Genomic DNA, 12,719 nt, shown 5'->3' with positions numbered 1-12,719 from the left:
GCCAATACTTCTCGAGCATATTAACTTTTAAATCCTGTCGTATGTCTCGTGGTAGTATTTGGTGATCAAATCTCATTTTAAATACAAATTCCTATTGCCAATTGATCTAATCACAGTTTTTTAGTTTAACGGATTCCAAATTAGTTTAAATAACCGTTTCAATACCCATTGTAAACAACTAATAATTGAAAACCCCTTATTTTATATTCAGAGATAAACATAATTGTCTCATAAACTTATTGATGGTTCTTAAATGGTTAGAAATGCTTGCTCATTTGCTTTGAACATAATTCTACCAGTATTGTCTATTAAATAGTCGGCTTTTCCTTAGGTAACAGAAACCCTCAAGCTCTATGTTCATTGTAGATAATCAATCGAATAATTAAAGAACCTGTAACGATTTTCCATAATTATTACAGAGAATTAAACTTTGCAAGAACATGCCTCAAAATTTTCAGTTCCCTAAATCCAAAAAAGTCTAAGCAGGGGGAGTGATTGAGTAATTGGCTTGACACTCTTCCTCCGGAATTAATTGGGTGCGTTTTTCTCTGGCAAAATTTATTTCTACACATTTAAACTCTTAATTTCTTTTCGAAACGGATTTTGCTCTCTATTTAATGTCCAAAATTATTTTTTGACCGCTTACTTGGACCTTGGTCCAATGCATTTAGACAATTTCACTAGATAATTATTGAATGCTCAAATTGCTTTTGTGTAATAGTTTGCTTTCTAATATATTTCGAAATGGAATTTGCTCTCTATTTAATGTCCAAAATTAATTTTTTGACCGCTCACTTGGACCTTGATCCAATGCATTTAGACAATTTCACTAAATAATTATTGACTGCTCAAATTGCTTTTGTGTAAGAGTTTGCTTTCTAATATATTTCGAAATGGAATTTGCTCTCTATTTAAGGTCCAAAATTAATTTTTTGACCGCTCACTTGGACCTTGATCCAATGCATTTAGACAATTTCACTAAATAATTATTGACTGCTCAAATTGCTTTTGTGTAATAGTTTGCTTTCTAATATATTTCGAAATGGAATTTGCTCTCTATTTAATGTCCAAAATTAATTTTTTGACCGCTCACTTGGACCTTGGTCCAATGCATTTAGACAATTTCACTAGATAATTATTGACTGCTAAAATTGCTTTTGTGTAATAGTTTGCTTTCTAATATATTTCGAAATGGAATTTGCTCTCTATTTAATGTCCAAAATTAATTTTTTGACCGCTCACTTGGACCTTGATCCAATGCATTTAGACAATTTCACTAAATAATTATTGACTGCTCAAATTGCTTTTGTGTATTAGTTTCTTTCTATTATATATCACTCAACTTCACTCTACGGCACTTTCGAGTCAGTAACATGTTACTAAAAAAAACATCCAAATCTCACTTAACTCAAGAAACGAAACCTATTGCGTAATATCTTTAATTCTTTCCCAATTTAAAACTAGTTACTTTTATTTTTGAGGTTTTCTTAAACTTAACTTTTAATTACAGTAATTTTTTGGAAAAAGAAAAATAATTTCTCAGTTTTCTAAAGATGAGCATAGTCAATATCGTGAATTCAGTCGCAATGAAAAGCGTCAACTTTCTCGAAGGATCAGTTCTGCCATTTGAGTTTATCGTTAAAAAAACAAAAGAAGTTACATAAAAATCTGAGAGGTAAGTAACCATCTTTGGTATTTTTCACATTGGGCGTTTCTTATACGCTTAAAGAAACAATCCAGGATTGGATATCATTATATAACTGCACAGTTACATTTAAGGAGGGCTTTGGAAACTGTAGGTAGTATACTAAACTGTAGCTAGTATACTAAACCAAACATTTACTTGATTTTGTTAAATCGGCAGTAATGCTTCCTGGTTTTAAAACTCTTCTCAAACATTATTTTACCCTATTTCTGTTTATCTTCTATCATGCTCTAAACAGACGTTGGATATTATTGCGATAATATCCGACGCTTGTTTATAGCATGATCGAAAATAAACAGAACTAAGGGTCAAATAATGTTTGAGAAGAGTTTTAAAATCAGGAAGCATGTGCTGCATAAAAAAGGATTGCTGCATTACATTCTGCTTTCGTTGACATAGTTATCATTACAATTATAACCGAATTCACTCTGAAATGCAACATACTCCGTTAAGGTTTCATATTCGGTTTAATGTAGGAATGATGTTTAACTAACCGAGCATTTCGATGAAAGGAAGTCCAAGGCTGAATGAAAAGAAACATTCGCGAACTGCCTGTGTAAAAATCCATCTGATTGAATAATCGTTAGTAGAAGGCAACTTCAGTGGTCCAAAAAATGTAAACAGTTGTCATATTTCCTCCCTTCTCTCTTCTTATTGAAACCGTTCCTGGTTTTTTTCCAATTGCGCTACCCCCCCCCCACCCCTCCCTCGAGTACGCTAGGCACGAACGGAGAATATAAAGATCCCCATTCCTATTAATGGACTGCTTCCAATCTTGCAGAAATCTTTCAAGAAATCCGACAAATCAAAACCACTACTTTTCCGTAGTAAACTTTAGAAAAACTTGTTAAAGAGCAATATACATTGAATACTGGAATTCTGACAAGGAGGCGTGGTAACTTGCGCTTGCACATGATGATGCGACCCCTTTCATCCGAAAACGTCGCCAATTTGTGTATGAAAAAAGGCGTAAAATTTGATTCCTTAAAAAAATTATTTGACGTTTTAGGACATTTTCGCAGTTTTAAAATTTCCTAAGAACAAAAAACTTGTGGCAGTTATTTCAACTTTGGTACAAAAGACGTCTCATTGCTAAAATTGGAAAATAGTTGTTCAATATTTGACTTAAAACGTTTGTTGTTGAAAAATTTTGAAATGATTTCTTGAATGAACTGCTAGATAACTAGAATTGCGAGGAAAAAAAGAAGAAAGAAAGACTTGCGTTAGATGTCGGTGCCCGACCTAAGAAGATATGACTAACGAAATAAAATACTTTTAAGTTCTAGGACTTATTAAAAATTAAAACTTTCTGCATAACATTTATTCATTTTGCGACGTTTTGTTAATTTGCGACGTTTCCGTGGAAAATCGTCTAGTAAAATTAGTTTTTTTGGGCTCAACTCAATTCGAATATTACTTCCATTTAATTAGAATGCAAAATTCAAATGACTTGTTGAGGAGCAATTTGGATACTGGTTGTCAAAAATATGCAAAACAAAAAATTTCGTAAGATTGCAGTTGGGAGAAGATCTAAAAATGTAAATTTTCGGTTAAGGAAGCAGCAAATAAGGAATAATTCGAATATGATCAAACATAAGCCTACTGTAGAAAATCAGTGACATAATTGTGACCCAAATTTTGAGAATTTGGTGAAATTTTTTAGACAACTCCAGAAAAATGGCAAAAACTGATACAAAATTTTAAAAAAACTTTGCAAAACAGCTAAACTCGGCCATTCCGAAATGAATTTTATGCTCAAATCATCCCACCGATAGCTCCAATCACATCTATCCGCAATTAGTAGTAATCACATCTCTGAAATGGAAGAATTCAGCCAAAAAATGCGTCAAACTTCCAAAACTTCTGTTAATTAACATAAAATTTGCAAGTTTCTTGCAAGTTTTAATAACTCTTTCAAAGTTTTTAACTTTGAGGTGATATATAACGATTTCAGATAAACTTTCCACAGTAATTATACTGATCATTCAAAATTGGTAAAACAAAAAGGAACTAATTGAGGATTATACTGTTCTGAAAACTCTTCTTTTTGCAATAAGTAACGTTGACAATAAAAATGCAATCATGAAAATTATGTGTCTACCCGGACATGAGTCTCAGATCTTTTCAAGGCTGATCCAGGACATTTAAAGAGTAAAAACATAAATCAGTTCAAAAACAGGATATCTCCAGAATATTTTAAGTTTCTTTATTTGCAGAAATTTTCATTATGATTATATTGAGGTCATAGAGTTAGCCCAGGCTAAACTTATCCTTTACAGTCTGAAAATTGCTCATGCCTTAAAATTAAGTCTGAGCGGAGTGATGGCATTTTTTTGTTGCTAATAACTGGTAATTACTATAGTAGTATATACACTATTTATATGTAAGCTAATTTTTAGGCAATTACCACAAAGACCATTTAGCTTAGTGGTTACGACTTGCTGCGCCAATTAAATGTCACAAGTACCCACGCAGAAGTTGGAATCACAAATAAACAAACCGTGTTGGTGGGAACTAAGCTGAACATGTTATTTTTCGTGAAGTAAATTTCACTAAAAGAGACTGGCCAGTTTAATTTGTGACATGAACAGAGTACTGGTCATCCCAAAAACGGAATGTCCTTAGACTGATTCAGCACTGATTTGCACTGCTGCCAACCTGCGGGCAGCTACTGGCATAAGGACAAATAGGACATAAGTTTTTCTAGTCATCACACAAGAATCACACAAAAAACTAAAAAACTTGACAAGGTTGGTAAACAGGGAAGTAAATTTCTATGATAATCATATAAATTAATAAATAATCTGTATAGTTCGTTACTATTCTGATGAAAATACGTAAACACGTAGAAAGTTACTTTTTTCTTTATTTTGTTTTTCTTTTAATTTTTGAAAGTGCTATTCATAAGAAAATATTGCCTATTTAAAATGTAAAATTGAAATATGAGTGAATTTAAAGAAAAAAACAACAGCAGGCTTAAACTTTCCACTAATAATTTTTATTCAGCCTGTACTTCACTTTCACGTGTTACCCACGTCTTGGCCAAGACTTCTCAGACTTGTAAGGCTTGTTTTAAGACTAGCCCAATACTGAAAATCGAAATAAGACTTGGATTTAGACTTGCCTAGTACTGATATAGACCTGGAGTCCGGTACGGGCAATGAATGAAAAGTATTTAAGAAGCCATGAAATTGCATTTTCTGTGCGCTTGATGAAAAAGGACGCCTACTCTGTATTTTATGCTTCTTCTTAGATCTTCTTGTATTATAGCTGGTTTCTTAAATTCAAAAAATAATTATTTTAGAAACTCCTTAGCTATTTTCATAACTTAATCTCCGCAAAGTCTTTTGACATCTTCAAAAATTTCATTTTACCATAATTTTGCCAAAAATTCAGTTTCTCTTGAGAACCCGGGTCGAATTTTCCCGCCCAAAATGATGTAAGAGTGGGGACGCAATGGAGAATTTTTTGGGAAAATGCAGCTCAAAACTCTTACGATTTTTTGGGCTTCAAGAGTGAGGGGGTGAAAAACAAACTAACCCCCACTCTTACATCTTTTTGGTCTGTCAAGGATGGTAAAATGATGTAAGAGTTCGGGGTAATGGAGAATTTACCCCCGAACTCTTACATCTCTTTATTCCACTTGACAGACCAAAAAGATGTAAGAGTGAGGGGTTAACTTGTATTTTACCCCCTCACATTTTACGCCCGTTGGAAACCTAATGCAGCCCAAAAATACGTAAGAGTTTTAAGCTGCATTTTCCTAAAAAATCCTCCCGTTACAGCCCCACTCTTACATCAGTTTACCCCCTCTGAACAAATTACCCTCTCACTCTTACACCATTTTACCCCCTTGGCAGCTCAACTCTTACATCATTTTACCCACTCAATCTTACATTGCTTCAGCCCCAAACTTGACGACTGCCAGTCTTGAACCCACAACTTCTGCACCCTCAGCTGATTCTCCTTAACCTCCAGAACATCAAAGCTTGTCCAACTCTTGACGGTCTATCTATATGAATAATACTTGTTAGAACTGCCCCTCTCAAAAGTCCTCCCATTGCAACCCCGTCTTACATGGCAATTTTAGTCAAGGGGTTAATTCCTCAAAAGTCCTCCCATTGCAGCCCATTGCAGCCCATTCTTACATGGCAATTTTAGTCAGGGGAGGTAATTCCTCAAAGTCCTCCCATTGAAGCCCATTGCAGCCCACTCTTACATGGCAATTTTTGTCAGGGGGGCTAATTCCTCAAAATTCTTCCCATTGCAGCCCGTTGCAGCCCACTCTTACATGGCAATTTTAGTCAAGGGGGCTAATTTCTCAATAGTCCTCCCATTGCAGCCCATTGCAGCCCACTCTTACATGGAAATACCCCCACACTCTTACATCAATTTACGCCCCATAGACAAATTACACCCCCCCCCACTCTTACAACAAAATGGGAGGAATTTAGGGAGGACATTCGACCCGGGAAAACCGGACAAACAAGATCAAATACATGTGACCGCATATGCTCGATAGATCAAATTCTCTATCTGATTTTAATCAAATATTCAAATCAAAGTGCGTAACTGCTCTTTGAATTAATTTTTTTAATATTTAAATTAGTCGCCAAAACTATAGAAGAGCTCCTGAAATTGCCTTGGGTCATCTCCAGTCTCCAAGAGATCGGAATAGTTCCATTGAAGAAACTTTTTGATGCCGTATCCACTGCCCTTCAGAAATACCAGGAAAACAGATTCGCATAAAAGGATAATACCAGCAGACCCAACAATTATAGCTAAAATACAAAAAAAATTGTACCCATCAGTTCGTGAATAGAAATTAAACCAAGCTGATATCTATGACCCTATAGGATAAACAAGGAGCCTCAGTAACGTGCGATTGCACATAATGGTCCGAACCCGCTCATCCACAATTTTGGCATAATTGTCGTCCAAATGAGGAACAGATAGAAAATCCCCAAAAAATCAAGTATTTTTCAAAAGAAAATTGGTGTATGAACAAAAAGATAGCTTTCAAAGCAAATAACTCAATGGAGTAAAAAATGACGTATTAGATTGATGAGATTTGCCATTATTAAGAAAGCGAGTCAAGACGAACAGCAAAATCAAACAACAACAACAACAACATTAATTATATCCAAAAATTTGTCCATTAAAAAAATCTTAATAACAAAGTCAAAAGAGAGTCAGATAAAACTAAAACTAAACAAAATAACTTGTACTTCACTAGAGAAAAGATATAATGCCGTAAAGCCATAATTTGCCCCTCAAAATTTGTTGGATTGCGGCTTCTTTGAACGCCAGTAATGTGGCATATGGCTTCTCATTAATGAGACTATGAGACTAGGTAAAAAATGACAAATAGAAAAAGGGAAAATTAATTAAGACTTTTTATATTTTTTGAAATAAAATTTTCAAAAAATAAAAGCCATTAGCTACAAAATGATAAAAATAAATAGGTTATTCATCCAAAGGAAGCCCTTGAGATCTGTCATTTTTCAGAATATGTCCTGCAAAAAAACAGCGTCAAATATGACAAAAATCAAAAGTTAACTAAACATTTTTTCATTTTTTTCGAAAACCCGTCTCGAAGCCAGTATAGTCATAACAAATTCTCTAAAAAAACATTAGATTTTGAAATCTTGCGCCTTGCCATGGCGCCAATGATGGCATGTATGACCTGTAATTGACGAGACTAGGTTGCAAATAGAAAATAAAAAGAACAAGAATGCAAAGTTAAAAAGTTTTTTTTTAATTTTTGAAAATAATAATTTTCCAAGTCATGAAAGCCATCAGCTATCTACTAAAATTGGAATATCGGCTCATCTATGCCTTTAATGAAAGCCAATGAGAGCTCTCAATATCTAGAAAGATTCGTCTGACAAAAAATGAAAAACGACAGTTAAAGACCAAAGTAAAAAAAATCAGCTTTTTTTGAGCTTTGATTTGAATTGTTCTGATCTTTAATTCATATAAAAAAGATCAATTTTCGTTGAAGAAAAAGGCCGACTGATTACAATCCGAATTATTATTGGATTGTAAGAGTTACAGAAGTGTCCAAAACTCACCTTGCTTATGGTTTTTGTCCTTTAGGAACGCTTTATTTTTCAAATTATGAAGACATAGATATTTTGTTAGTTTAAAAAAATGCTGCGTTTTTGATGATCAACTAGTAAGGTTAGCAAGAAAACGGCAAAAATTCTAATTAAAGAGCAATCTCAATGGAAGTGAAAGTAGAACTAGCCCCCACTAGACTTCACAAAGATTGTGTTTGTTGTGTTTGGTGTGTAATTCCGGCAAATTTAATCAAAGTGAACCAAAGAAGTTTGTTTCCTGATATTTTTGATGAAAAAGGCTGAATTTTGAAACATTTAGCCAAAATTTTTGCCAAAAAATCAAATAAAAACAGTCAACAATATTTTTTGTTTTTAAAAAAATTAAAAACACAATTTTTAACAATTTTATTATATTTCAGCAAAATTGACGAAATATTAGGCAAAAATTCGGAAAATGTGCATAAAAATAACGCAAATCGGTTTAATATTCACAAAATTTTAAACATCGTTAACTCGCTCCAGAAAACGAAATTCATAAAAATTTTTGTAATTCTATATTCTACGCCGGACAGGCTTTTTAGTGATACCACTCACAACTCTATACGATGAATATATCTATCGGTCAAAATTGACTGAACAAAAAAACCCATTTGAGAATATAGTTCCTCCCCCCTCAAGAAGGGTTCGGAACAAAAAAACCAGGAGAACGCCCTGTGGTTTAATTATGAGATCTTAAAATACTTAAAAAAGTTTATAAACGATAGTCCACGGATTCACTAGTTTTTTGCCGAATAATTACAAGTTCTAATGACTTAGCTATTCAAACTATAAGATCTCATAACTTAACCATTCAACTTGCAAGTTTATCATTTGTCATGAGTTGTCACGCTGTCTCTTAAACTTTTTGCCAACAATTTTACGTTTGTGGTTGAAACTTGCGTAGTCTCAAAAATATTTGAGCTACCAATGAACACAATTGGAAAATTAATGCAATATTTTGGGATTAAAAAGGAATCAATCAGGTGGGATCAGAAAAAAATTACAATTGAACAAAAATACAATTAATAACAGCAGATAAAGCTAATTTATAATTTAGTGAATCAGAAAAACCAGCAGAACATTTATCCATAATTTTTCTGAATTTGATCTGATGTAGATAAAACTAAGGAACAAAATTTGAAATAAAGCGGTAAAAAATGTTAATCTAGCTGAAGAATTTTAAGATCATACTTCAGAATTTTACTTTTCTCTCTAAAATCTGTTCAAAATTATTTCTTTGTATACAAAATTAACCTATATTGTCTATATTTCGCAACAAATGAAGATGTTCTAGAAAGAACTAATGAGAGCAAAGCTCAACGGGAGCGAAATTGCACTAACATTATGAAAGAAACGCTCGGATTAGCCAGGGGTGCATATAAGAGAAACTGTGGCCCAGCAAAATTTTATTTTCTTACTGTCAAATTCTTATAAATTTAACCTCCAACTTATATGTTTTTACAATTTAACCACCCTTTGCAGCAAAATTTTAAGATCTTACAAGATAAGCATCAGTTGTTCGCGGGTAAGTTGATTGAAACATCAATTTCAGATTTCTACCTAATATAACGAGGATAAAAAATTTGTATCGAATATATTTTTTTGCAGTCAGCTCTTCTTAAAATAGGAAAAAGATAGAATTTGAAATTGCATGAACCAGAATTCTGCATTCACACCGTGAAATACTCACTCAAAGTTTCTATATGATAATTTTATATTTAGTCACTCGAAGTTGCTCTCCCCTCAAGAGGACCGAGTATGTCAAATAGTTTTACGTTGCAAAAAGCATTTACTCACTGAAATTTAATTGAATTTGTTACTGTTGTCAGCCAATGCTCTAAAAAAGATTTCAATTAGAAATAAAAAGCTCTTGCTTTTGACTTTTAAGTTAAAAAGACAAATTGCAAACTATTTTTTGCCGATCAGATGGCTCTCTAGAAAAGATGACTTCAAAATCTTTTTTTTTTCACATAATCCATAAACAAACGTGAGAAGTTACTGTTGGGCTAGTTGAAACTTCTGGCAATGTACACACAAGTCTCGCTTTATACTTTTTACCCATTTTTTATGTGAGGATAAAATCGGTTTGTTGTTCATTGCCAGAATGAAAATTAACAATGTGACATTTGGTTTGTTTATTAGTGATTCATTTTCTTTCCATTGTCAGTGTTTTATACAAATACTATTATTAATAAAGCGTGCACAGCTTTTGCTAACTTTGGTACAATTGCCAGCGTTTTCTACGCTCTTTTTATATCTTCTATGTCGTTGCATCCAGGATTATTTTGATATTTGAACTTTTGTTGAACTGTCTGCCCCTCCTGGGAAAATTGTCAGAAAAAAAATCAAATATATTGGTTCTGAGCGTTAAAAAAGGCTTCACCAAATTTTTTGGGGTTCGTAGTTATTGACATTAGGCTGTAACGAATTCTGACGGTATTTTGATGGTCTTTTTTGACCATCTATCCGTTACAATCAATTTCAGTTATTTGTAGGAGACAATTGCTATCCAAAAATTTTGATTGAAATTGATATCTCTTTGCAATGGATAATTTGTGGAACGTTGACTAAAACGTAATATTGTTGTTTCGAAGCTCATTGAATACGGCTAGGATCTCTTAATTGGCCTGGTTTTGTTTTTTGCAAATCAACGTTGGACTATTCAAAATTCTGTGCAGAGAAATACAAAGGCACTGCAACTAACAGAACTCGAACCGCAAAAACCATATCGACTCACGAGGAGGCGTTTTCTTTTTTCAAATTTTGACGGGAAAATTAGGTTTTGAACTTTTAACAACTTCTGTCACTTAAATCGTTATGTTTCGCAAACGCTTGTGCAATGGCCGCTTTCTTATCAAAGACAGGGAAAACTTTATACCGCCCAGTTCGTTTCAGCCGCTTCAAATATGTCCGGATATTACGTTTTTGCTGTTAACTATTATGAAATGTATTATCAGCTATACTGTAGATTACTGATGTATTATTGATGCTCAATTAATGGCAATAACTAATCATTCAGCTTTGCTGTTCAACAAAACTGTTTCGCTTAGAAAACAAGATACTTCAAATTGAAAAAATCAAATTTTTCTTGAGTTTCTGTCCATAAGGCAACTCATAATTCGAAATAACAAAATTCTCTGTGTCCAGTTCTAGACAACTGTCCCAACTACTGGTTAGCGCAAATAGTTTCTTTCTCAGACGTGTTAGTTTTTTCAGAGACGTTTTCCCGTTAATCAAAATGAACCAATGTAACAATTGTCGGACTTTGTGCTTTTCTGTACTCTCAATTGCTCAATGACACAATTGGTGAACTAAGTTAGGCTTCTTTAAAGCCAGTAAGAGAAATTGACTTTCTGCTTTGCGCAAAGTTTTTCTTGCTTCGGAACTTTATTCCTCAGAAGGAAAGATATCGAATATCAAAAACATTTCTCTTTTACGAGTCAATGTTAACTTGAACGGTACAATCACTAAGATGGTCTACAGAAACCAGACACTATAATAAGTAAATTATCGCTCAGCAAATTGTGCTTCAATGCGCACTTTATATCAGTTTAATATAACAAATTCAAATGTTCTGTAACAATATCAGGTCGTTTCGCAAGCCATTCACAAAGAATCTGAAGCAACATTGTTAAGTCGCAATATTGTTTTACTGATTTGAGATAATTTGAGTTTGAGTTTAACTTCATGTAAGATAATCATGTAGTAATAATGGCTACTGAAGAAAAACGTTGAAGAAATGAAAAAATCAATATGGCTTCGATTTGGACTTGAATTGAACTGTTTAGTAGTTAAGAAAAAAACCTCAACAACGTCAGCACTATTTTCCATTGCGAAAAACTTCTTAATGGTACAGGAGCGAGCTCCACTACTGGTCTCTTTCAAACTCCGTCGTTTGTTTGAACTATCGCTGATCGATCGAATCCTACGGTCAGACCCATCAATGGTCTCCGTTATATGACCCAAATTACAATATCGCTGCTTATAGCTGTCGTTGGCCAACCAAACGAAATCGCTTTCTGTAAGGTTTTCGTTTGCCGTAGATCGCCAATTTTCCCATGATTCAATGTTAGCAACCACTTTTTACAAAATTTGTTCCAAATGAGATTTTCATAAGCTTGAGTTTGTCTAAAAAATTTTCGATGACCAACAAATGCTTCTGCGCGTGGTACACAGGTTAAACAAACGTTCCTGTTGCCTGGCAAGAATTGATTGGGATTCAATGCTTCTAAGTCACGAACGTTTGAACTGACAGGAGTGAATGGTCGTGCAATCAAGGTCTGCTTCAAATCCTCGTTGACTGATCTGTTCACCAACAATACATACATTGCTCTCTTGCAACTTCTGACCAACTGTTCACATGCTCTTCCGAAGTGAAACGCTGCTAGTGGTTTGAACTTCTATCTGATTCCTCTCTGAATTAGATGATTTCGCGAGCCATTTTTGTTCCATGCCCCAACTAACTCAACGGATTCGCGTTGAACTCCAACAAATTTTGTCCAGTTGTAGCTATTGATTTCAATCGGTTTGCTCCTCCATGCAATAAAACGCATAAATGCATAAAGACAACTACCCATGTCCAAATTGGGTACCTTTCTATATGCACCGCCCTCATATTTAGACAACACCATCATTTTTCGTTTCTTCGCCCAATCTTCACAGTAAGACGGCCAAAGTAGTAAATTTCAACATTTGTAAAGTGCGATGGAACATCTAACAGCTAATCGAGTAAATCGTCCATTATTGGTGTTATCGTTTGTACTCTGGCTTTTCTGCAGTTAACACACTTGTTCTTAATTAATAGCAAAGCGTTTCGTATGCCTAGGTTCCAAATATTCTGCTGAAAAAAATTTCTTACATGTTTGTTGGCTTCGTGTTGATATTTCTTGTGTTTTTTTCGCAAGAATAATTCA

At 33.9% G+C, this 12,719-nt stretch overlaps 1 protein-coding gene across 2 annotated transcripts in view; it reads right to left on the bottom strand.

Moving 5' to 3' along the window:
- The window catches only part of LOC142345431 (uncharacterized), a 75,724-nt gene that overhangs the window by 32,277 nt on the left and 30,728 nt on the right, over positions 1 to 12,719 (bottom strand). For both annotated transcript variants that reach the window (XM_075397477.1, XM_075397478.1), the window contains 2 exons: positions 6,348 to 6,486; positions 2,200 to 2,273 (listed from right to left, as the gene is read on the bottom strand). In XM_075397477.1, coding sequence (XP_075253592.1) covers positions 2,200 to 2,273; positions 6,348 to 6,486 — 213 coding nt within the window. The remainder of the gene's footprint in view (positions 1 to 2,199; positions 2,274 to 6,347; positions 6,487 to 12,719) is intronic.

This window comes from Convolutriloba macropyga, chromosome 9 (genome assembly GCF_964194025.1).
Source record: "Convolutriloba macropyga chromosome 9, txConMacr16.3, whole genome shotgun sequence".
Lineage (NCBI taxonomy): Eukaryota > Metazoa > Xenacoelomorpha > Acoela > Convolutidae > Convolutriloba > Convolutriloba macropyga.
The sequence above is the reverse complement of the archived record's forward strand: the minus strand, read 5'-3'. Positions and strand labels throughout refer to the sequence as shown.